This window comes from Amphiura filiformis, chromosome 12 (genome assembly GCF_039555335.1).
Source record: "Amphiura filiformis chromosome 12, Afil_fr2py, whole genome shotgun sequence".
Lineage (NCBI taxonomy): Eukaryota > Metazoa > Echinodermata > Ophiuroidea > Amphilepidida > Amphiuridae > Amphiura > Amphiura filiformis.
In genome coordinates this window covers 5437291-5464537 of record NC_092639.1, presented here as the reverse complement: position 1 = coordinate 5464537, position 27247 = coordinate 5437291, and the positions used below count along the sequence as shown (strand labels likewise).

The 27247-nt window shown below is 37.0% G+C and overlaps 1 protein-coding gene across 1 annotated transcript in view; it reads left to right on the top strand.

Moving 5' to 3' along the window:
- Nucleotides 1-27247, top strand: part of LOC140165698 (FK506-binding protein 15-like) — a 126449-nt gene that overhangs the window by 54828 nt on the left and 44374 nt on the right. Inside the window, 11 exon segments of the mRNA XM_072189007.1 lie at nucleotides 5308-5376; nucleotides 6551-6694; nucleotides 8473-8594; nucleotides 9610-9702; nucleotides 15482-15533; nucleotides 18379-18492; nucleotides 19515-19668; nucleotides 21405-21505; nucleotides 22707-22946; nucleotides 23939-24138; nucleotides 26506-26547. Of these exon segments, the coding sequence (XP_072045108.1) occupies nucleotides 5308-5376; nucleotides 6551-6694; nucleotides 8473-8594; nucleotides 9610-9702; nucleotides 15482-15533; nucleotides 18379-18492; nucleotides 19515-19668; nucleotides 21405-21505; nucleotides 22707-22946; nucleotides 23939-24138; nucleotides 26506-26547 (1331 nt within the window).

Genomic DNA, 27247 nt, shown 5'->3' with positions numbered 1-27247 from the left:
ATCAAACAGTTACTGACAGGGCAAGGCTATGTGTGTGTGCTGTACATGCCAAGCAGTTTGTGATAGTGCATAAAACATGCTGCATGCTGGGAGATGCATAGGAAGCAGAATTTCATTTCATATCCTCCCATGTATAGATGTAGCATTTTATATGGAAGGCTAATACTTGGCTATGAAAATAAATGTCAGCATTTTCGATTCAAATTTGCTTTACCTTTATTCCACTGCCAGTAGGATATATCACATTATGTGGCTGCCAACAACAATGCATTGGTATGACAGCTCCCTCTTGTACACCTGGGTGGCGTGAAGCAAGTGGGTTTAAGTGCCTTGCCCAAGGACACAACACATTGACTGTGATGTGACTTGAACCCACAACTTTGTGATCATGAGTCTGATCACTTAACTGCCATAGTTTTCAGCACTGTTCTTCAGAGGTCTGCCAATTAATTTGGCGCAGTTTTTGGCGTAAACGGAAGTGGGGTTCTGATTGGCTATTTGAATCACGTCATCATCACATTGCCACTTTATTCATTGGTCAAGCTATGTAGCATCACGTGACCAATTTCTTTTTACACAATAATCAGACAGCAGATTGATAGCGAATACTGAATAGTATAGGCCATTGTACTCCACTAATCATGAAATATGACTATTCATGAAATATGAATGAATAGATTATTTGGGAAATTTCATTTTTGTATTATTTGTGGTAGAAATTCATAAAACTCTATAGTAGACTGCTTGTTGTATGGGGTGTGTATGACAGTACAATGTACTTACTGGCTGAGTCATTCCCTGGTTAACTTAGATTTGAGTTTTTAGACACTTTATGGTATAGCAGGATTTGTTAGCAGTATTAATCCTGGGTGGTTTTAACTGGTCAGAACAATTTGTGGCTTCTTTTTTCACGGCTACACATTAAAGCCTATAAAAATAGGTCAAAATATTTTCACAGATTAAAAAATTTGCAGGTCTGAAATAGCCCCGAAAAGCGCCAAAATAAGAAACCTCACACAACACTAGGATCCACAACATGCTCATCTATCAGGGCACAGTTCTTTAACCCCAATACATCTGTTTATTCATTGAATGACCTTTGAAAATTTGGGTACAAAAATTCATACTCTGCAACTTTAGGTCAAATTTGTACTAGGATTGTTTAATTGAGGTTATTGAACTATGCCATTGGGGCGAGGCCATTGTTCTGTACAGTACAGAGTGTGATTCAAGCATGTCATTATAGGTTAACATGTCTTATAACATCAGTGCTGTCAGGAAGTGCCTTTCCTGCTCAGTGTCAACCCAGTCTTGAAGACATTAACATGGTCACTTAATTTGTTAAGCAGGTTGCATATTTTACTACATTCAAGAAGATTTGGTTTCTTTAACGGCTTCAATTCACAAGCAAGTCTTAGAGTTTTACGATTTGACTTAATTAGCACTTTAACTACAAACACAACAAATTTGGCTGATAATTTTTTTAAAAATCAAAAATTTCAAAATTGTAAATGTTCATAACCATTTTATGGAATCAGCATAAAAAATGCATTAAAATGAGTACAAATAAGACCAGTATTGGCTCAGTGGTTCTTAAAATAGCTCTTGATATTTGGAGAAAATTTCTCGAAACTTTTTATTCCTTTTTCTACATTGAAGTCTACGGCTAGCATGTAGAGCATCGAGTGATATTTGAAGGGGGTGTTTATTATTTATTACATGTACATGTTATTAAAGTTGATTTTGCCATCTTCCTTGAAAAATAAACTGCTTATTACCTGTACCCTTAGACTCTGAAACTGGATGCACAGATCATTTTTCTATGGTTTTTGAGTTTTGACCCACTTTCATTAAAAAACAAACAAAAAAAGGGTGATAAAATATGTGTTAGAAAACATGCACAGATTTAGAGGGGGGCACAGCCGGCCTGTGCCCCCTCTTTTGGCGGACCCCAAAAATGAAAAAGAAGAAAAGAAAGAGAAGGGAAGGAGGGAAAGAAGAGGAAAAGAAAAGAAAGGGAAAAAGAAAAGAAAAGAAAGAAAAAAGAAAATGGAACAACGTAAAAAGAAAGAAAGAAAATCTTCGGGCCTATAGCCTGATCAATCTGTAGTGAGTATCATACACCGGGGTGGCACTCTCCAGGCGCAGATTCAGGGGGGCAGCCCCTGCCCCCCCAAAAAAAAAAAGAGGAAAAGAGAAGAGAAGAGAAAGAGGAAAAAAGGAGAAAAAGAGAATAGAAAAGGAGAAGGGGAAAGTTAAATTACACATAGGCCTAAATAAACTGCACAGTAGCTCACAGTCTGGTCTATCAGAAGTAGGCCCTATAATACTAGTACCGGTATATAGGCCTGTGATTCTTTTAGGCAGTGCTTGTTGATTACTGCTGGCCCAGCAGCGTAGCCAGCAGGGGGGACACCCCCTGACAAAAAATGAAAGAAAAAAGTGCCCCTCTAACAAAAAATGAAAGAGAAAATAAGGAGGACTAAGGAAAAGACAAGGGGTAAAAGGAGCCCTTTGTAACGAAATTTAGTGCCAAAATAGTGTAATATACAAAATTTTTTCACCCTACGTGTGCACATCGTCCCAATTAAGCCTTTTTGGGAGCTTGAAGACATACAGTCTCTATGTATTGATGCAGCTGTATTTTTTTTTGTCTGTGCCCCGAAATTTTATTTTGCCCCCGAACAAAAAAGCTGGCTACGCCCCTGTGCTGGCCCGTCGATGATGCAGGGCCCATCACATTTTGTCACCAAAGTCAGTATAGAACTCAATGCTGACTTCGATCCATGCATTGCGAATCTCCAAGTCTTAGGCCTATAAAGTGTCAGTGTAGCATTTTGCAAATTGAGTTTAGGCCCTTTTTGTTTTAAAAAGCAATTATACTTGTATAGTGTAAAAATGATGCACCAAATGGCTTCATTCAATTGGACCTTCATTTTGCAAAATTTTCAAATTTCGGAGGGGAACACCCCCTGCCTATATAAACAACTGCCCGTTTTCGCTTCTGTATTTCACACCCAGCATTCTGAATTTATACAATAACAGTGAAAAAAGGTGGCTTCAATCGGCCTGTCATTTCGCAAATTTTATATTTTCGGCCTTTTCAAACTCAAATTTTACACAATATTAGTGCCAAAATGTTCCACCAAATGGCTTCAATTAGGTTTTCATTTTGCAAAAGTTTCTCATTTCTGATGGGTAGGGCCTACATATAAGCTCATATAAAGCAATAATTTATACAAGAGGTCAAAACTTGTCTACGAATGGCTTCAATTGGTCCGTCTTTTCGCAAATTTTAGGCTTTTTCAAACTAAAATTTTACACGATGATAGTGACAAAATGGTCCACCAAATGGCTTCAATTGGGTCTTCATTTTCCAAAAGTTTCTCACTTCTCAGGGGGTACATCCCCTCTGACACCCCTGCATCGCAAACACTCGGGATGCCGCCATGCAAGCCATTTCTTACATTTTATAATTTTCAGGTCGAGTGCCCCCTTCTCGAAATCCTGGATCCGCCCTGTTAGAAAAGTTGTCAGGAGTGTATGGTTAGTAGCTGCTTTTATGACCATTATGGTTCTAGTTTATAGTTTTATTAATACTGAGAATAATTCATGGGCAGAACTCAAAGTATGAAAAGCTTGATTTGATTTATGATACATTCAACTACAAATACAAGTTTAGAAATTCATAGAAAATTGCACAATCGATATATAAATACAAATATTAAAAAATTAAATTGGATACACCGATGCAAATGTGTTAGTATATTGAATTAGGGGTTCATACATACGCGCTATATAACGGCGCGCGTGATTGGTCGAGAGCCGGGCATAAACAACGTTTATGCCCGGTGGCCAGATGTGCGATCACGGGTAGAAAAATCCCTAATTCATTCATATATTTCATGACTAAGCGGTTGTTTATGCCGAGGGCCGCTTGCCCGAGGGCATAAACAACCGCTTAGTCATGAAAATATATGAATGAACCCGTTCATACATCCCAGAACATTTTGTGATTCTTATTTCATCAAAATAATAACAAAAAAGTTATTAAAATACACGATTTCCTGCATTTTCCCTACCCGGCGATCTCACATCGGGACACGGGCATAAACGCTGTTTATGCCCGGCTCTCAACCAATCACGCTACCGTTATATAGCAGTATGTATGAAGTGTTTTTAATGCTAAAATTGGTAATTACAAACTTAAGAAAAAGAATATGAAACAAATAAATAAACACCACTCTCATACACACAGGGACACTTTTATGCATGTGTAAATAGTCTCATTTAGAGAGTTTGTCAATAATTGCATTATGTAACTCAATTATTGTAATCTTGACAGTCCATGTGATGAATCATTCAGTACATCATAGGTATGACCATCCGTGCATTATGCAATGTTTATTGGCTAATTAAACTTTTAATTTGGCATTCTTTCAAAAATGGAACACATGCACACAACCATGCATATATAATACATACACCGTACATCCACCCCCCACACACACATTGTGTGTTTTCAATCGACAAACTGGGACAAAATGGTCGATTCCAAAAACCATTCGGGGACATGACCCTACCTTTGTGTATACGTATGTCCCCGGTTTTTATTGCATTTTAAAGTGTCAATTTTACCTCTCATGTCACACCATAATAGAGACAAAGACCTTTGATCAGTACTGTACAGGCTGTATAAAAATGATTAGTACCCATCCGCTTCCAGTGATTATGTACATATGACTGCTGCATCAAAATGCAACATAGGATCCTCATAATCTGTTAGTTAATGTCATAGACAGTCATTTAATAATAAATTAGAGTCATTTCAACACGATCCAATGTTGCATTTGGAAGAAGCAAGCTTTTCAATAACCATAAAAAAACCTGATGAGTACCAATCATTTTAATACAGCCAAGAGATTGATGAGGGTCACCCTGAGTATGAAATGTAAGATTACCCCAGTTTCAAAAACTGAAAATAGTCATGTATATTACACCTTGTTACATATCAAATGGGCTATTTGTGGGGAGGTGATGACCGCTTACATGTATGGGTTCGAATTTCAACCAGCCTAATCATGAAGCTCCCGTGGCCCAATGGTTAAGGCACAGGTCTCGTAAACCTGAGGTCCTGGGTTCGATTCCCAGGCGGGATTACTTTTACTCCTTGTCTCCTTTATTATTTGTGATGGCGAACCTGGTGAAAAAATTATGTTTATTTATAATGTCACTGTTTTTCCAAGTGTGTAACTCTAGTCATCATTATGTTACAAGTACATTTAACACCTGTTGCTTTTGTTCCAGATATTTGACAGTAATGTTGGTGTTGACAAAGCATTTCGATTCAAAATAGGCAAAGGGAAAGTAATAAAGGTAAGATTCAGTCTATTATTTACATAGGAAAGTATCAGATTATCTTGATGTATATTGGACTATTCCAGTTAAAATCCACACTATCCCTGTGGAAGATTTTGGAAATAGTTTCCACAGGGGGAGTATGTTTTTCAAATGTAATTGGTCAGGTTTAATCATTTTGAAACTCATACTCCCCCTGTATTATAGCTTTACCTATTATCTTCCCCACCTGGAGTGAGTATTGCAAGTGGAAGTGTCCAATTGCCTATTCTATTCAAAACTCATACTCCCTCTGGAAGACTTTAGCTAAATCTTCCACAGGGTTAGTGTGGATTTTAAATGGAACAGCCCATTACATCATTATACTAGCTGGCATAGTGCACATATGACCGTTGCTAGGTTAACTGGATCACACTTTCTTTTTAAGAACCACTGATCGAAATGATCACAACACGAATTGTCATCATTTATATCATAATTCAGAACAAGTGTATGAGCCCAGGCTTGAACCAGTAACCAATCGTTACTAACATGCACAACAGCAGTGAATAGCTGACCTTCATTTAACCAGATTACACAGTTACTGTAAACATTTCTTGTAATGTTGAATAAGTAATCATGTGATTATGAAACAGAAAAAAAATATTAGTAAACATTTGTTGCTAATGAGCAAGTTGTTAAATACAGCAACTCATTCAATCTGGGCTAATGGAAAGTTGATAAAAAATGGAAAGCAAGAGCCCTGGTATGAATTGCTTTCATTTTTTAAGGAAAAAAGAAAATAAATAAATAAAGGAAATAAACAAGCCCTGGAAATGACACAACCCAGAATTGCCCATTTCTCAGCATGGGGACAGACAAGTTTTTAAAAGTTGGTGTTACCCTGTTAACCCTTCCACACTGGTGTCGACTGCAGACAATAAGTCCCAATTTTTGTTGGAAAATTCACAAATTTCAGAATTGCACATTTTCATGACCATATTTGGAATGGGCATGAAAAATTCCATAAAATGAGTACAAACAAGTCTATTATTGGTTCAGTGGTTCTTAAGATATTACTTGATATTTTGGGGAAATATTACAAAACTTGGGATTTTTTATGTCGGAGCCTATGGCCAGCACGCAGAGTATTAACAATTAACATTAATGATCATCTTACTAATATGTGATGTTTTTTCTGCTTCTCCTTAAGGGATGGGAAGAAGGAGTTCTTGGAATGAAGAAAATGGGCAGAAGGCTCCTACTTATACCACCACCCAAAGGTTATGGCAAGAAAGGACTGTCGTCAAGGATACCACCTAATTCAACACTTATATTTGATGTAGAAGTTAAAAAGGTGAGCTATAAAAAATGTGTCCCATCACTTTGAAATGCTGTATTGTCTGAAACTCCTTTAAAGATAGTGAAGAAAATATGTAAACACATTCAAAAAAGAAAATCCCCACTTGATTTTGTAGTGATAACTTAAGTAAAAGCAATAAACTGATCGTTGTTGGACAGGAAAAAAATTGTGTCATTGGCCCCTGAACATGTTTAAAGCAAAAGCTCCTATTCTACATCTGATATCAATGTCATTTAAAGCAAGAAAAGTTGTTTAACTAGTTTAATCTAAATTTACGTTTTTGAAGACAACTGCCTTGTTTTGATGTGATGACTCACAAATATTGTATTTATATTTGAATTGATTAAATTCTCAGAATCATGGCCAAAGGCCAATGATATTTACAATTTAAAGCATCGGCAAATATTTAAAAGATTTGACATATTGATGTATCTAGTTATAAAAAAAAGGGAAAAAACAAATGCAAGTGATATTAGATGCACAATTGGGCTACTTGGCGATCACTTGCCGCTACTCAAAAAAGCATGCCGCTACTTGCCTAAAATTGGGCTACTTTTGCCAGTGTCAGGTTGCGGCAGTAATTTCCTTTCAATTTAGCCGATTTATAAAGGTTTTCATTCTCTAAAGCTCCAAATTGCAATTACAATGGGTTTTGTGACCAATTATTGATCGGTCAGTAACTTCCCAACAAGTACCGGAAGTTTTTAAGTCAAGTGCTTTTCCGCCCAATTGGGTGATTTGCGTTCTAAATTTGGGTAAATCCGCCCAAATATCCGTGTATTAGGCGCTTTTTTGGAAGCTTAAAAATTGGGCTACTTGAGAATCCTTTACTGCGGCCTGTCGAGTCAATGCTATGGCGCCTTAGTACTGAAAAGTTTTGGCAACACTGCCCAACAATGAAATTCTAATATGAAAATGTGCAACTGTACTGCAACATAAACATAAACATTCTGTAAATATTTGGATTAATTGTCATGGCGCTGGCACTGGGTGTTATGAATATTCATCTGGGTGAACACCAAACTGCAGAAAATAACTTGGACGACCTTGTCTTTGGGATTACATGTAATTCCTACTTCCTAAACTCGTCAACATTACAATTTGTTTGTGTGTATTACACTGAATTATGATAATGGTCATTTTGATGATATCACTAGTGATTGTGAATTAAATAAATAGTAATTGCACAATGTGTATCAGATCATACAATGGGGCAGGCGACTGCAGGGGTATGTAGCCAATTGTGCTCATGTAATGATTGTTGTGTGTGTAGGGGTGATTTTGTAAACACTTTCAATTGGGGACATGTTTATGAGAACATACTGTGAAGGGTAGCCTATGCGGGAGTGGTCATCTGAGCTTATGGAACATGAATGATAGCTCACATGCAGCATGAAAACATAGGGCCCATACCCAATTACTAGTGCATTGCTTTGCCCAGCTTCGCTGGGAAATCTATCACGGGAGCTTATGCATTATGGCTGCAGTAAACTGCAGTCAGCAGAAGCTTAGCTGATGAAGGATGCGTACTGATATGTATGTATGGGCCCTGAACAATTTATGGAGTTCGGATGTAGGGTCAGTGATCGCTGAGGGGGATAAAACTCAAATGTGTGTGTGTGTACATGCATTGACTAGTAAGAACACAAACTGTCATTATCTGTGTCTGTCGGTGGCTATGTTCTGCTATGTGGGGGTGTCTGTACCATGTGCTAGGTAGAAGGTAATGTCAGAGTAAGATTATGTCATCATTTTCTTGATTCAAATTGCAGGTCAAAGTTGGCAAAGATCGAGAAGATGGTGGTATGTCATCTGATGCGGTGGAATCATCGAGATCTGATGAGATAGAACAACCCCCACCACCAAGAACAGAATTACAGAGAGATAGTAGCAAGTGAGTATATAATCTTGATTCAGTACAGTATGCATGTATGTGATGCAGTGGTGGCACCACGAGGGGGGGATTTTCCTCACAAATTTTGCCTCTCTCTCCACTTGTAGCCCTCCAGTCAGAACAAAAAGAACAAATCATGGACAAATCAAAATCATACTTTTGGGGGAAACAAACATGTTTCCCCTCTCCCTCCCTTTATCGAACCCTACCCCACCCCACCCCACCCTGGGGAAAATTCCTAGTGCTGCCACTGTATGGATGTAATTAAGACATGCATGTGGGATTGCTTATGGCTTCTCATCAATTTTCTTTCTTTTGCCGGGACTAATTGAATCTTTTGAATCATTTACAATCTTTCATGATATGACCGATATTTGATAACCTGTGGAACTAAATTAGGTGTCAGATTTTCTAAATGTATGTGTTTGGGTTAAAAGGTAATGTTTATGACTTACAGAAATGAGCAGAAATCTTGGTGATTCAAATATATTATTTCAGTAAATGATTCTGATTTGTGCTTTTTGAAATTGAAGATGTAAATTGAGGAGGTTTTGCCTCTGATTTTAAATTTAGAGGCTGGAATGAAATGGCTATTTTCTTTTATCTTACCAAAATTTTTATGCTCAAAATGAAAAGGGGACATTTCTTATAGTGAAAAGGAAATAATATTTTATCATTTTGCGGATAAAAATTTTTAAAAATCTAAATTTGTGAGAGATCTTGCATTATTGCTTTTTATATTTCTTTCCTAGCAGTGTTGATTTAAGTTGGGGCATTTGACCATTTGCATGTATCATACAGTAAAAGTGGTAATTTTCGCACATAGAATTTGTCACGCTTTGGTTTTGCAATTTTGAGTTTTCTTACATAGACTACTTAAACATTCAAGAACAATATTTGCACATTTTAATTTTCACTATAGCTGCGCTAAATGCTAAAAGGGTGAAAATTAATGTTCAGCAAAATTTCCACTTTTTACTTTTTTGTTGTTGTTATTTGTCTTTTTTGTTTCAAGAAGCGATCCTCCTCCTCCTCCGGTCCCTGAAAAGAATGTGGCTACGGAGGATGAGTTGCCTAGCATGGACAGTTTGCATCACGAAAAGTCTTTGTAAGTGCATGATTACTGCTAGATTTTATCATCATCTTCATCGGCTGGCTGGTAGCTATAGCAACTCACCATATGCCATGCAAAGTCATTCATATTCTGCATGATGCATGGAAACAGCTCACTTCTATCTTAACCCCATGAGAACTACCTGCCGATTGGCCAAAAAGAAGTTTTAATTATCAATTGGCCCAATCAGCAACATTGTTAGAATAATTTAACCACACAAAAAAATTGGGGTGAATTATTTGCAAAGCTCCATTCTGATTGGTGATTAAAGTGAAAATATCATGTAATTGATCAATCAGGGGAAATGTTAGATCGGCAGGTAGTGCTCAGGGGGTTAAATGTGACATGATCTTATCCAATCAGTCCAAAGGCAGATATTTTGAAAATATCACTACACCTATTTGCAAAGATCCTTCGCACTGCCCGATTTGGTGCCGTTTATGGCGTAAACATGAAGTGGGCTTCGGATTAGCTAATTGAATCAGGTCATCAGCACCTCATTCGCGACCGGTCAGCCAGTGCGAAAGGTCTTTGCAAAATAGTGTAACTGGCTCAGTACCTAGCCATGTAAGGTAAAGTGATGTTAGAGGAATGCTGACAGGTCAAAGTGCCCTTCTCTTTTTCCCTGGAGTTTAGGCCAGACTCCTGAATTAATTATTGTGGAGAGTTCACCACATCAACTGGGGTGTATAATTGATATCAACAGGAATAGCCCATCCAAACTTTGAAAACTAACTCAATCTTTAGCATAACTTTGACTTGCTTGGAAAGTGAGGAATTAACAAATCATGGTTAGTGCACCATAACTGCAATAGCTGCCCTATAGACATAGGCAGGGACAAGTGATTTGCGCAGAAAAAATAACTAATTGCGCTGAACTTTTTTTCAGTGCAAATCATGTATCCCTGCCCATAGGAAAAAATACCCAATTGCGCGGAGATTGCGCGGAAAAAAAGTTCTGCGCAAATCACTTGTCCCTGGACATAGGCCAATTTTTGTACACATTTAAAAATATGACACCTTTAATCCGTCTTGTCTCAAGTTGAGAGTAACGCCGTGTTGGATTTTGCAGTTACAGATTCAAATTGTGTGTGCTAACCTAGTTCCGCAGGCTTATACACACACACATAGGAGGGCGATTTTGTCCATATGCTGGTGACGCAATAGCATAACCGCATCAATTCTATTCTCCCGCAGCAAAATCCAACATGGCGTTACTCTCAGCTTGAGACTTGAGACTATAGCCGCTATTGCAGATGTGGCCTATCTTGCACTAACACTGCGAAATAATACATCACTAAGATTAAATGGGCTGTAGTTTGAAAATTGCTGTGTGTGTGCACTGATATACAATGGGCTTTGCTTTAATAACATGTGTTATTGCACCTGCTGTGCCGATATGCTGTGTTTTGTAGACATAATTGGTATATTAGGCATTTGAGTTGAATGAGATCTTGAAGGTCCTGGGAGTTTATGGTTTGAAAGGCCTTTTTTTTCCACACTCAGAAAGTTCATTTTGATTTTCTTTAGAAGTCATATCCTCATCTAAATTCTGTTTATCTACCTCGAGTCACCAGCACTAGCTTTGAAGTTCAGTGTGTGCTGCATTGGCTTAGCGTGGTTACTTGTGTGTTCATATGCGGCATGTTGATCACGGGTGTAAAAGTAAAAGTATCAAGGAACGCTAGGCTAATGCAGAACATGCTGAAAAGTAAAAGCATCAAGGAACGATAGGCTAATGCAGAACATGCTGAAAAGATAGTGCCTGGTGACTCAAGGTAGATATATAGACTATAAAAACATTGGGCTATACCTTGAATAAGTTTATCAGTACTGTTAGGTATCATACTATTGGTAAATCGTGTCCGGTTGGATTGATCGGTGCATTACTAATGAAATCTTCTGGTTGGAAGATGAAACGTCTAAAACGTGAGTAAATTATTGGACTTGAAAAACACAATTTACCAATAGTATTAAGGTATTCCAGTCGAAAGCTATACACCTCTATATGGAAGACATGACCTTAATCTTCCACACACAGAGTGTAGATTTCAAATGGAGTCATCCATTCAGGTCATCCATTCGAAATTCACACTCCCTGTGTGGAAGATGTATGTGATGTATGGATTTCAACTGAAATAGCCCTTCGCTGAATTACAAGATCACCACTTACAATTCAATACATTTTCAGTATAAAAATAGTGTAAATCATTTTAACTGTTTATATATCAATGCAATGACAGTTACATGCATATTATATACTTCCATTCTGCATATCATTAATTATACACTACATGTACCCTTCAACAGTATTATGTTTGACTTCCAATAATACTATCCACTGTAGAAGTAGTGATGTAACAGGATTGATTACCATATCAATAGGTTTACACTATTTTTGAATGTTTTGCCTTGCACTAGTCATTACGCTGTCAAAGAAGAGGGATAAAGACCGGGATCGTAATTCTATAGAAATTTCACATTATGCTGAATCCATTGTATGTTTCACTCGCACCTGTAAGACTAGAGTCTTTGAACAGAGCGGTATTGTATTCATCAATGATTGTACATATGCACAGGTCATGAGTGCAACCTGCTTATAGTGCATGGCAGTACATTCAAAATTAGTGTAAACCTGTAAAAAATCCTATTGCTAATGAATCCTGTTACATAACTACTTCTACAGCAAATAATACATTATACTTCTGGTCATAAAAATCGCCCTTGCACATCAAATGGGCTATTCCATTTAAAATCCACACTACCCCTGTGGAAGATTTTGGAAATATCTTCCACAGGGGGATTATGAATTTCAAATGGAATGAACAAAATTGGGTGAAGGCAATCTGCACTTCCAGTTCTGAGAATATTTTGAAGAAAAAAAACCACTCCATCTCTAAATGTTTTTGAAAAATGTGAGCCAAAGTTATGCCAAAAAGCTTGAAAATGCTGCATATCCCTGTACCAACCTTTCTGTTAAGAACCCCCAATGTGACCCATGTTTGCGGCACATCCCTGTATGGTCATTTGTACTAAATAACCCCCCCCCCTTCCCTAGGTAAATTCCTCATAGCATGTCACCAATATCAATACAGATTTTTGTATCCCAGTATGGTAATGTATGAAAGTAGAAACCAGTTCTGTCGGACATATCTCTCATCAATTGCAAAAATCTTCTTTCCTGTTTATAATAGATTCTGATGACTATAAACAGCTTTGATCATGTGTGTATGTATATCATAGGCTACACGCACAAATGATGTGAGCATTAGGCCTAAAATAAAAGATTATTTGCTTGTCCTCATCCAACTGACCTTCTGAAGTAATGCAATCAACACAAAAATCTTAAATTATTCCGCCAGACACAAAGAAGCTCAAAAAAAGTTATATTCTGTTTCTCAAAAAAAGTTATGTTCTGTGTCTCAAAATCATGATTTTCTGTGTCTCAAAATCATGATTTTCTGTGTCTCAAAATCATGATTTTCTGTGTCTCAAAATCATGATTTTCTGTGTCTCAAAATCATGATGTTCATGTGCAATAAGGCTGCAGCATCGCATCTTGCAATAGACCTCAATGCATTCGACCTGTGCACTTACAAAAGAAGTGTTGTTGACAAGAATTGAAGCATCAGATCATGCCTCTGGTCCTCAGGCGAGTTGTACACCCAAGTGAGAATGTACGAATGTTGGCATGCTGGTCACTTTTGGAGAAAGAAAGAAAAGAAAAAAACCTTTCACTGACTGACCGACCCATCTATAAAAATTATTGTCAAGCAAACAATCTTTTTCTTTTGGCCTTAGGCCTAAAAAATTGTTTGATTGGCGTAACCTGATCGACCCTAAAAATAGGCCCGACCCTAGACTTTTTTCTTATTTTTTTGCAAAATTATTTTTTTTAAAATTTTTAATTTAAAAATAAAGAAGAAAAAAAGTTCCAAAGCCTTTATCATACATGATTTACAGCTTAAAATGTGTGTAAAAAAATTGCCGACCGACCTACCCTAATTTTTTTTATGTTACGCCAATCAAATCATTCATTTTTTTAGGCCTTATGGATGGCATTATGTGTGATCATAGGCTTCAAATGCTATAACAAAATGAAGTCACCAATATTAACACATATTTTTTTATCCCAGTATGGTAATGATAAGAAGAAAATGGTTCTGTATGACATTATCTCTCATCAAAACCAGATTATCGCTCCTAAAAAGGCTAACCACGTTGATCATGGAGGCTTGATATTAGGATTGACTGGCTTCCTGTAGTACAGTTATTTATAGATGAAAAGTAGATATGAAAAGGTCACCAATCATGGTTGGTCTGAATAGGGTAATGAAATCAAATCATGATGTGGGAAAAGGGGGCAGAACAAAGTATGTATTCAATGTACTAATTATAGTGAATTTGCTAGTTCTTACAGACAATCTGGATTCATAAAATGAGAAAATCAACAAAATAATGATTATTACTGGCACTGTGTGGATGTGTAAATACAAAAGTTGATAAATACCTTTTTAAAACTTTTTCAGTTAAGGCAACCAAAATGTGCCTTATAATGCTAGCTTTAAAATGACTTCATACTTTTCAAAATGTCAAAGTAAATTTGGGTAATTATGATCAAAAGTAGCACTTATTTTCTTATTTTTCTTATGAACTACCAGGTATATCTCATATTGAGAAAATTGATTACTTTTTTATTTCCAAGTCAAAAGCAGGTGGGACATGTGGCAAATTTAGCTTTACATGTCGATGTGCAAGTGTAAAAAAAGTCTTAACTGACATTTTGGGCAAAATAGGGTTATTAAGGATTTATGAAAATATAGGTAGTTAATTGACCAGTCTTAAAAGGGATAAATTAAATTTTAATTAAAAGTTGAAAAACAATAAATTTGTAAACAAATTGAAACACAAAAATGCTTTTTCTGCAAAATGACAAATATGCAGGTATAATTTTCTTGCACTAACCCCACAGTTGTATCTTATTTGGGCATGCTGAAATGCTGTTTTGTTTGCATTTAGTTCTAAGCCATTTCAAGATTTCCTGCCAAAATTGTGTGTAATAATAATTCTAGGAGCAATAAAGATTCATTCATTTGATGAGGTGGAGGAAAAGTTGTCAGAATTAAAACAACATCAATTATTTTGTCAGTTAGTGCCGAAATCTGAAAGTATGTAAAATGTTGATATGTTTTAAACATTAATTTCTTACTGTAGGGCAGTAAGCTCCCCATATCTTTTGCATCCTGTGATCCAATGTTCATAACAAGTCATCTACTTATTTAATTAAGTATTGCCATGCTTACTGGTAAAAATTAGAGTAGATCAAGTCAGTCTAATCTGAACATCATCATTCCAGTGTGCTCTGTCAACAATAGTGGGAATTTCAATTGAATGAACACAGCCTGACATAGTGTGACAATTTTTTGTACACTGTGATGTATATCAGCAAATGCGTCTATGTGTAAAAGTGCAGAACGCGGAAGTTAATCCAACTATGCCAATGTACTCTTGATTGGTTAGTACTGTATCCAAGATTATGTGTTCTCGTTGTAGTTTAAAATATGCGAAATACGATTGGGGTTGGATCAAATACAGCTGTTTAAGCTGTGTTCATTCAATTGAAGTTTCCACTATAGTAAAGAATTTCCATATTTTGTGCAGATTAAAAAAAAATAGATATATACCCGTGTACAGAAATCTGTGTAAAGTTAATTTGATTGCTACATCTACAAATATCTAATCAAGTGTATCTGTGTGTTGTTTGTCATTACAGTGATGATTCAGTCAACTCATCAAGGTCTGCCAGTACCAGTGAAATGACATCTGTAAGTAGGCTGTTCCACTTGAAATCTATACACCCCTGTGGAAGACATGACCTTAATCTTCCACACAGGGAGTGTGAATTTCAAATGGGGTTGCCTGAGGGTGACTCCATTCGAAATTCACACTCCCTCTGTGGAAGGTTATGTCTTTCATAGGGTTGTATGGATTTCAGCTGGAATAGTACAATCTTGCTTGCGCACTCACTGATCTTATCAGATATTTTAATTTGAAATTTCCAAATTCTGTTCTCTTTGTTCTCAAGTACACAGGCATGAGAATTTTTTTTTGCTTAAACAGGAATTCCTGTTTTTTGGGTGGTTTTTTTTGTTGCCCAAATTTCTGGTTTTTATTGATTTTTAGCAGGTTTTGGAGCATTTTGGCTCTTATTTTATGTGGTGTGTTTTCCTGCTTTTTTAGAATTTTCTTGTGTTTTCATGGAAATGTGTTCTCATCCCTGAGTACACGTTTCATTCAGGTAACCCCATTTAAAATTTACACCCTCTGTGTGGAAGATTAGGGTCATATCTTCCATAGGAGGGGTGTAGGGATTCCAACTGGAATAGCCCAATTTAGGCCAGGGAGAGGTACTCGCCATAGTATACGTATCGTCCGCCATTTTTCAGATGTGATCAGATTCCAAAGACCCCCTTTTTAAATTGGTGCCAATCTTTACAACCCCCTTTTCAGTATCAGCATGGTCAGTAATAATGGTAGATCTGTTTAACCCGATGGTAAATATTACAATTCAGAATCCGAAGTTTCTTTGGTAGAATTTGCCATTTAAATGCCAAAATATACAAATATTTCGACCCCAATTTAATGTGTGTGGGAATAGAGCATGTGTTTTCCTGGGGAATGTTATTTTGGCAACTTAAGGGGTGGGGTATGAACGTTTGGACAGTATTTATTGTGGGACATTAGAGCACATCAGACATATCGAATTGCATTCTGAATACGAAGAATGTCCTTCTGATATCAAATAATTTTGATTTTTGAAATTGCAATGTAATACACATTTTATGGCAAATGATTAAAATTGATATTTTTGATATTTAACAGTACTAAAGTAAACTTTATAAATCTGATGATTTATACTTAAAGTGTATGTAGGTGGGATGAAAAAGTTAGCGATCAATTGAAAATTTTGACCTTTCATTATTGAAGATATGGATTTTTTCCCAAACCACCAACAAAAAATAGGTCTTTTGGGGAAAAATCCATATCTTCAATATGAAAGGTCAAAATTTTCAATTGATCGTCGGTTTTTCCTCCCAGCTACATATACTCTAAGAATATGTCATTAGATTTAAAAAATTACTTGAGGACTGTTATATATCAAAAATGTGAAAAATATCAAATTTTAATAATTTGTCATAAAATTTGTATTATATCGTGAATTTCAAAAATGAAAATTATTTGATATCAGAAAGACATTCTTCAGATTCAGAATGCAATCCCACAAAAATACTGTCGAAACGCTCAAAACGCTCATTCCAGATCCCTTAAAGCCATAATGTACGATCTTATAATATGAAATTGAAATTTTTTTCAAACCTGATTTTTTGGCATATTTGTAATGTTTACACATGTCCCAACTTGCACCTAAATGTAATCAGCCAAATTAGTTGTGTTTGTAGGTCAACAGAGCAAAGTTCGACATAATTAAAAAATTATGACATTATGCCCTCCTATAGATAGAACGGCCCAAATAACCAGCAAGGTTTCTTTCACTTAACCTTGTTATTTCAGCTCAAAATGGACAGAAATCCTTCCTGATGCTTATTACTAGCATTTCAGCATTTTGAGTATATAATAACAAATTTAAAATTGAAAGGAAATGGTACATTAAGGCTTTAACAGGATTCATACATCAAGCATCCTGGAAATGTTGCGCATATGAAAAGAAATGATTGTTAATTTTATCTCAGATCTCATTGTCTTCTGTTTTAATATATTGTATGGCTCCTTTTGTCTTCCCATATTCCCTGAGAGCAGGTCTTTTTGCCTTGTATATTTCCAAAGAGCAGATCTTTTTGCCTTCAATTAACAAAATTATTGGGTGGAGCACCCTCCCAAAAAGGTGGAGTACCTCCCCTGGGAATTTAGGTCTATATAAGTGCCAGTATATTTTACATATTTCTTACCATTGTAACAAATGCAGTGGGTTTCATTTTTCACTGCAGCAAAAATGTGCTGCACCCAAAAATGTTGGACTCTATCCAGGCCCTAACCCTGACTTAATCCACTTAAAATACTTAACACCAGACAATCTCGCCCAAATGTTGAATGTGTGTAGGAAAACTTCCGTGCTTAGCTATGAGGCTTTAATCATGTGATATAAGAATAAAGCTCAACATATGCCAACAATTGATTGAAGCTTGCACTTATGATGTCAGTGTTTGTTTTAGGTCATTTCCATCACATACTGAAATGTATCTCAAAAGGCTGCCTTGTGTGATTTTCATTATTATCATTGTTGTATTTCATATTGTTCTTTTATATTTCTGCATGCTTTTCTTTTATTAATGGACATGAGATTGTAATAATATGCTAATACCTCAAAATTAATATATAAAGTTAATTTACTATGAATCTCATCACAATTAGATGACATTAATAAAAAAGGCACACAAGGCAGCCTTTTGAGATATGACAGTATGTGATGCAGACGACGAATTGATGTCGCTAACTGTTTGAAGGAAGGGAAAATTGTTTCTTGCAAATTAAAACTTGATTTAAAAAAATATGATTGTAGGTGCAATTTGATCAGCTGCAGTGAAAATTAAGTGTTTAAGGTGACTTCTTTTATTTTGTTCTTAACATTAATTGTACTTATTTTTACTGCAGAGTCCTTCAACAAGCAAAGCTAAGTTGATATCACGCATGGCCAAGATGGGACAACCTATGCTTCCAATGCAAGGTGCAGTTGTTGCACAAGATAGTACAGATTCAGAGGCTGATGTAAGTTTACTATTAAACAATTTGATCCATTCATGCCAAAGGTGGGAATTGTATAATTGAGATCTATACAAAAATTGTGAGCAGAAAACAATAAAACACATAAGGAAATTGATATTATAAGAAGCGCATAACTAAAGCTGAATTTATACCCAATCGCTGAGCAATTGCGATGCGCTGCTTTTGGAAAGTGATGGGCAATCACAGAATTTAGCGATGCATCGCCTGTCACTTTTGTATTTATACTAATACGGCAATCACGACTGCAGGCAACAATTAAGATATTCAAAAGGCCACACAATATAATAGCAGCAACAGAGAAAAGATGCAGCACTAATAAAAGTAGCCCAATATGAGTGTAACAAATTTTTCAAAGCATGTCAAGCTGTTCAAAGTAGCCTATTTGTGTGTATACAGCACCTTTATGGCAACCTTGTCTATGTGACAAACATTGGGCTATTCCATTTAAAATCCATGATACCCCTGTGGAAGATTTAGCTTAAGTCTTCCACAGAGGGAGTATGAGTATCGAATAGAATAGACAGTTTGGTAACTTGAATTACTCACTTCAGTTGTGGAAGATATAAGTAAGGCCATAATACTGGGGGAGTATGGGTTTCAAAATGATTAACCCTGACCAATTATATATTTGAAAAACATACTCCCTCTGTGGAAGATATTTCCAAAATCTTCCACAGGGGTAGTGTGGATTTTAACTGGAATAGCCCATTACCTCAAGGTGTATGTATGTTAGACACTATAACAACCATCACTATGGACCACAGTAGCCTCATCCCAATGGCATAGTTCAATAACCTCAATTAAATACTCATAGTACAAAATTTGACCTCAGGTTGCAGAGTATGAGTTTTTGTACCCAAATTTTCTAAGGTCATTCAATGAATATACAAATGTATTGGGGTTAAAGAACTGTGCCCTCATTAGATGAGCATGTTGTGGATCCTAGTGCATGGCATCCAATGCTGAACGTTTTTCATCCTTTTTGCAACAAATCTTATTTACAGGAAAATAGTGCTTCCTCAGATGCGGGCAGGTCCCCGTCTCCCACACAAACGTTACCACGGAAACCAATGAAGGTGCCGAGGAAACCGGCAGCAGCGCAACCAGTCCAGCATGTAACGCAACCAGTCCAGCATCAACATGCTGCAGATACACCATGTAAGTATACTGCGCCAATAAAGTATCCTTACACTTGGAAAAATAATCACAATTTCCAAACTGAACAATATTGGGGTAAAGTTTTTTTTTTAATAGATGCACTATCTAATCCTGCACATTATGACACCACATTGATTCCAATGTGCAACCGTCAATCAATGTCAATCAAACTGCCGGCGAAGTGACTTCACTTTTTATACAGGGATTGAATACAAGTGTCACGGCCCTGACAGAGCCCAGTTGGAAGGGTACCAGTATTCACTCGCGGTGTTTGTTTGTTTTTGACTTTTCGTTCATTATGTGACACCAAAAATTTAAATAATAGTTAGGGGGAAAAGTTCACTTTGGTGACCACTCTCTGGCTAGTAAGGTTTGACGATTGATTCGACTTCTATGGACCATGTAGAAAAAAAATAGCCACCATGTCCCTCGCGAAAATCCCGGCATTTTTCGCTAGAGGCCAAAATCCAAAATGGCCGCCACCACCATTTTGAAAATTTAAGTTTTGAACCAGAGCACCTATAATCATGCACAAAGACACTTTTTCGGATATGTCGAGTACAAGGATTCCGATTCTGACATTAGTTTGACATTACGGCATCATTTTCCCCAGAAATCCAAGATGGTAGCCGGCACCATCTTGAAAAATTTAGTTTTGAACAAGAGGACCTTAAATCGTGTACAAAGACAACTTTTTGGATAAGTCGACCACAAGGATTTCAAATTTGACATTACTTTGACATTACGAACTCATATTTACCCAGAAATCCAAGATGGTGGCCGCCCGCCATCTTGAAAAAAAAAAAAAAAGTTTTGAACCAGATTACCTAAAATCGTGTACAAAGACACTTTTTCCGTAAGTCGACCCCAAGAAATCCGAATCTGACATTAATTTGACGTTACAAAATAATTTTTGCCCAGAAATCCAAGATGGCCCCCATTTGGTAGAGCGTAGGGTGATAGAGTATGATCACCTCTTGTGCTGTGTAGTTTGTGTCATGTTATTTGCACACTTATGAATATTAATGACTTCAGTAGCATATTATATTATGTACAAACCTTAATTTACAAACCTTTGGTGTACTGTGGGGCCACCTTAATTACAAACTGCATAATTTTAAATAGAAAGCAAATTCATACTTCTATGCTACTCAAATTTGGCACACTCACCGGAGCGCTTTCACCGGGTCAACCGGCGTCTTCAGCGGATGTTATTGCTCTGAAGATTATTGTTGCTAGTGATGTAGTACTAGGACACCTCAGATGACGTCACAGATGTTGATGACGTCAACCAGATTGACTGGGAGAACGTAAAAGTGTTAGAAAGGGAGTCCAAGGACTTCCCTTGCAGGGTCTTGGAAGCAATCCATATCAGAACTAAAAGACCCAGACTGAACCGTGGCAAAGGGTTGGACAATGACACTGTCTGGGACAACCTCCTGACCCCCGGAACCAAGGGGGCGGCACAACATCTTCAAGTTTGGCGTCATCAACATCTGTGACGCCATCGGAGGTGTCCTAGTACTACATCACTAGCAACAACAATCTTCAGAGCAATAACATCCGCTGAAGACGCCGGTTGACCTGGTGAAAGCGCTCCGGTGAGTGTACCAAATTTGAGTAGCGTAGAAGTATAAATTTGGTTTCTATTTACGTTTACCGCTACGTATGAATATACATCATCGCATAATTTTAGTTTGAAATACATTAATTTTGATTGGATGATTTATTTTCAGTGGGTCAACAAAGTCAGCATCAAATAGCAGTATACCAGTCAGCACCAATAGGAGGACAAAATCAGCAAATACCAATGCAGACACAACAACAACCATTCCAAGTAAGTCAGTCTATTACATCTTTTTTCACTACCTGAAGCCAGACAAACAATTTGGTACAATAGAGGTGTAAGTCTTCCGGAAATTCTCGGAATTCTGGAAATGTGGCCAAAGAAAAAAAAACTTCCGGATATGTAAAAAAAAAATTAATTTTTTTTTTTTACATTTCAGGATTGGATGATGATAATCAGTCATAAAAAAAAAAGAGGGGGTGATACCCTGCAGCCTATTCCCGGACAAGCCCCTTGCACTTCCAGAAATTTGGCGAGGTGCTCGCCTTTTGCTCGCATGTTTTTCAGGGAGTGGATCGTTACCTCACTTACACCTCTGGTACAAGTCTCATGAAAATCGGCGCCAGTTTAATTTTTGATACTTGTACAACTTCAAAATTGACCTTGGACCCTTTATGGCATGTAACTCAGAAAAAAAATTTCCAAATCCCACACACAAAAATCTCACGGCTGACATCATCAGACGTGAAAATAGTCTAAATCTTAAATCTCAATAAAAGTGTTCATCTTGACCACAGTGAAACCTCCTTGAGAGAAGAAAGGTGGTCTATTGTCAAAAATTTCATCCCACAGGTAAAAAAACAATAAAAAATGCATTTCGCATCAAGTTTTTAACTTGGGAAGGGCTTTGAGACACTATTAAGGCAGGGGTTCTGATGAACAATATCCATCGAATCATCCAAGAAAATAAAAAGTTAAAAGAGAACTGGAGGAGAAGAATGCTAAGGTTGAAGCACAGAATGATAAAATGGCCTTATATCAACTTATTTTTTAAAAAAAGCGCAGTGATTTATATTGCGCTACGCACAGGCACAACGCCTAGACGTTGATCCACAAGCCTCAGCACACTTTACAGGTTGTCGCTGACCTCTACGGCCCCACATTATTCCATAAACCATTAAACAACAATTCAGGGACTTTGCTGCTTCAAGAGCGCACACCCTAGACATTCCACAAATAACCATCGCAACCAGGATCAGCTCCCCGAGTTTCGTACGGGTTACAACAAGACAAATTAGCAGTTAGTTCCTTGTCCAGGGGAATTTCAAGCTAACTCAATTTTTACCACGAGAGCGTACCAGGCACCGCCAGGGTTCGAACCCGCAACCTCTCTCACCATAGTCGAACGCCTTATCGATTGAGCTAACTTGAGTGCTAACTTGTGTTTTGCATTGTTCTGTTCCCCTCACAGGCATTCCCACAGCAACAGATGTACCCACAGCAAGCAGGTATGGCCCAGAATCAACAGATGGTACCACAGCAGGACATGTATGGTAATGCAGTGTACCCAGCCACATCTCAACCTATCCTACCACATGCTATGCATACCATGCAGGTTCCAATGTTACTAACGGAAGCTCGTCAGCATCATACTAATCTGCAAGATTCAGTCTCAAAAGTCTCCGATAAAATTGACACATTAAATTTAAAGGTATGTGTTTGTGTGTCCTATAAAAGTAACGTTTTGTGTGGATCATGTATAAAAAAAGTAGCCAACAAAGGCTACTGTATGTAAATTAGGTAATTCTTTGCCAAGCTGGAATATTTGATATATGATTGTAGCTCTGCGAATAACACAACCGCGGTCCAGAAGATTGCTAGCACGCACACACTCAGTATGCTAAATTGACGCAACATGTACGTGTGAGAAGCTTGGCCAAGAATTACCTAATTTACTATTTGGCAGCATTTTGTATGGATTTTACTAAACTGATAAGCTGCTGAAAACGCTAGAGAATACTGTGAATAATTGTCTTACGTTACAATAGAGGAAGACTTTAAAATCGGCTGTGTCCGTCGCTCCGTCCTTCCGTCCGTGTGAAATCTTGTGTTTGTAGACATTATCAATCTAGTGTTTGTAGTCACTACTAAACAGGAATAAAATGTAATAAAGTTGGTTTCATTGTGTGATGTTTTTGTTTAAGTTTCTTCAACATAAAAATTATATCGGATTATGTTTTACTTTTGAATTTATGATCATTTTTTGTTAATTGGTTTTAATGCTTAAAAATGTTTTAATTTGAAAAATGCCGTAAAAATGTGATTAACTACCTGCATATACACAAATAGCTCACATCCCTCCCATCATTCTTCGCGCCTGTCTTTGCAGTAAAGGATGGGTATAAAACTCGGATATAGTCTTGTGACCATTTAGTTTCACATAGCCATAGATGGCGAATGGACCTAAGCAAGAGTTACATATATGACCCACGCTGTAAGCAACAGATCATCAGTACTGCGGCCCGGGCACTGAGAAAATATTGATTTATATAGGTCAGTATGAAAGGGTGAGATGGCTGAGTGCCCGAGAGTGGTCTAAAGTGCTGTAGATTATTGAAAGATATAGATTAGGTATGCTTCAAATTGATAGCCTGTAAGTTATTCCATGGTGACATTGTGGCTCCTTTATTATGTTGTCTTTAGGTTGATAAATTACACATCAACACCAGCAACCAGCTGAATTTGGCACACACTGCAACCTCAATGGAGGCAGGGGTTTTGATGAACAATATCCAACTAATCGCCCAAGAAAATGAAAAGTTAAGAAGAGAACTGGAGGAGAAGAACTCTAAAGTTGAAGCACAGAATGATAAGATTGCAGAGCTATTACAGAGAAACCAAATGTAAGTCTTTAACAGATGTGTTTGGCAGACTGTAGATTAGTGATTTGTCTCTTTATGCGCTATGCCATTGAAAATCCACACTCCCCCTGTGGAAGATTTTGGAAATGTCTTCCACAGGGGGAGTATGAATTTCAAATGGAATGAACATTTATACTAGACAGGGATAGTAGGTGGTTCCAACATGGAGTCAAAGAAGCTGTGATTTATAGTGCATTATGCACATGCACAACGCCTAGACGTTGATCCACAAGCCTCAGCACACTTTACAGGTTGTCGCTGACCACTATGGCCAAAAAAAAAAAAAAAAAATCATTTAACAACATCTCAGGACTTTTTCGGCTTGGGAGCGCTTACATAGACATTCCTCAATTGACCTTCGCAGCTAGGATCAGCTCCTAAAATTACATACTGGTTGCAACAAGACAATAAGCAGTAAGTTTTTTGTCCAAGGGAATTTTAAGCTAACTTAATTTTTCCACAAGAACGTAGTAAAGCACCACCAGGGTTCGAATCCGCAACCTCTCACACCATTATTGTACGCCTTAACGATTGAGCTAACTTGACTGCTGTCACTGTCAGACTTCTGATCAACTAAAATGAAACAATTTTTTTACATTTGTTACTTTTTTGTTTGTTATTTACATTTTGAAGTTGTAGCCTGTCCTAAATGACCTATAGTGGTGAAGGGTAGTAATGTGGAGCGTGTGTCCTCATATAAATATCTTGGCACTATGATTGATGACAAACTCAATTGGCATACACATGTAGATTACTTGATCAAAAGACTGAACTCCAGAATGTATTGTCTCAGAAAACTGAACTACTTTAATGTTGATGTAAAAATAATTGCTTTGTTTTATGATTCCGTTATTGAAAGTGTCTGGAGATATTGTTTATTATGTTGGGGAGGGAATGTTGCAAAAGGGGATAGGGACAAAATTGATAGAATTGTGAAGGAAGCTGGAAGGATTATAGGTGTGTCAAGGCGGGACCTCGAAGCTGTTTATGCTGATCTGTTGAGTAAGAAGCTGACTGATGTGATGGATGACTCTGGTCATCCACTCCACGATCGTTTCTCATGTCAGCTGATTCCCAGATCCGGTCGGATGCGCTTGTCCTTAGCCTTGACAAGCCGATATCTTTCCTCCTTCATTCCACAAGCTATTAGACTTCATAACTCTAACTACACACAGGGTACTTAGTAATATATAATTGGCAGAGCTTCATCTTTTATACTGTGTTTTTGATATTTTGTTGTAATTATGTGTTTTGAATGTATGAGCAGTAGCACTCATGAGTGTAATTTCCCTTGTGGATTTAATAAAGTTTTACTTTACTTGACTTTACTTGACTTGATCGCCTGTCTTAAAATGACTCTAAAATTAACATGAATGATAAATATTCCTACCCTATTAGTGAGTAATTTTGACGTGTTAATTAATATTAATTGACTTTGTGGAGGAGACTGAAGATTAAAAGCTTTACAGCATGATTGTGTGATTATGTTTGTTTACATAATGGCGATATGTATGAGTTGAAAGGGGCAGTACAGGGTTAGTTTAAGTTACTTATATTGAGGTATATTGAAAATATTTGTCATATTTTGTATTTTTTAAAAAAAACATAAACACATTTTAATGTAGCAACTTAAAAGTTGCTACAGCTGTAATAGCAATATTAAGTTACATTTAAACCAGTATATATACTCATTTGATTTAAGGCAGTGGGCATGCAATTTGATGTGCAATTTGATTTTCTGAATGCATAAGTGGTCATGCGTTGATCCACACAGTCTCGTGCAAATTCTTATTGATAAAATGGTTCTGCATGGAAGGGAAATAGGACTGATTTGCACAGACCAAAAAACGATCTACTCCTTAGTTGCATTTTCATTTCATTTCATTTCGTTTTATTTGCCAGATAAAAACATTAAACATACAATAAAAGCACATACAAAGATGGCACAATATTAAAAGCATATAACATTTTCATGGAGAAGAATTGACCAGCAATATGACTTACTAAAATTACTGAAAAGGGGCAAGGACATGTGCTGGCATGGGATTCAAACCCACAAACTTCTGTTTTCTAGTTGTTCTATTGACTACCAGCTTCCACTGATAAACGGTGGTTAAAACTGGATGCTAGGGTGTAAAATACACACAACAGATATTATGTAGGTACACAAGTACAAGAGATCAATAACTGATGCTTAATCTTTAACCCAGCATTAAAATTGTAGTTTATAACATTAATTTATGACTTATGCATAAAGGTGATTGACAGAGAATGTTAGGCTATACCTATAGATAATTAGCATTAATTCATTGCTATGCCTTTGCTTGCTATTTTCTTTCCCACATACAGGCAGAATAATAAAGTAAATCATGATCATGGCGTAGGACATAAGTAGGTGTTAACAGCTAGGCATATTGCATGGCATGCAAACTAAATGATGCATATGATAGGTTTAGTAGATGGTTAGTAGGTTTTTTTTATACAAAAAAGGTTTGTTTTGTTTTTTAAATTCTTATTTAACCTGGCCCTGGGTTTTCCCATGAATCCCAGGGTAGGGTGTACAGAGAGCCAAGCATTACCTTGATCGGAACGGGCTGTGAGGTCTTTGTCATTGCATCTGCTTCACAATTCAAATGCAATAATGGACAGACCGGATAATAAATTTGTTATAATTGCCTCTAACGGGAATTGAACCAGGGACCTCTTGCATCAAAGTCAAATATCTTAACCGCTAGGCTACGCTGCTCTCAACCTTGCAGCTAGACCGTTATAAGCTTCTTTGATGGGAATTGGTATCACAATTTGGGCTATTCCAGTTGAAATCCATACACCCCTATGGATGACATGACCTTAATCTCTGGCCCACACAGGGGGTGTATAATTCAGATGGAGTCACCCATTCAGGTAACCCCATTTGAAATTCACAGATTAAGGTCATGTCTTCCATAGAGGGTGTATTGATTTCAACTGGAATAGCTTACCTGGAGTTGCAATGGGTTTGCTGTGAAACAACTATGAGTGAAAACTTGATCAGAATTAGCTCTGATTTCTTCAGGATGAAACTATAGGAGTCTGTGCATGTAGTCCATGG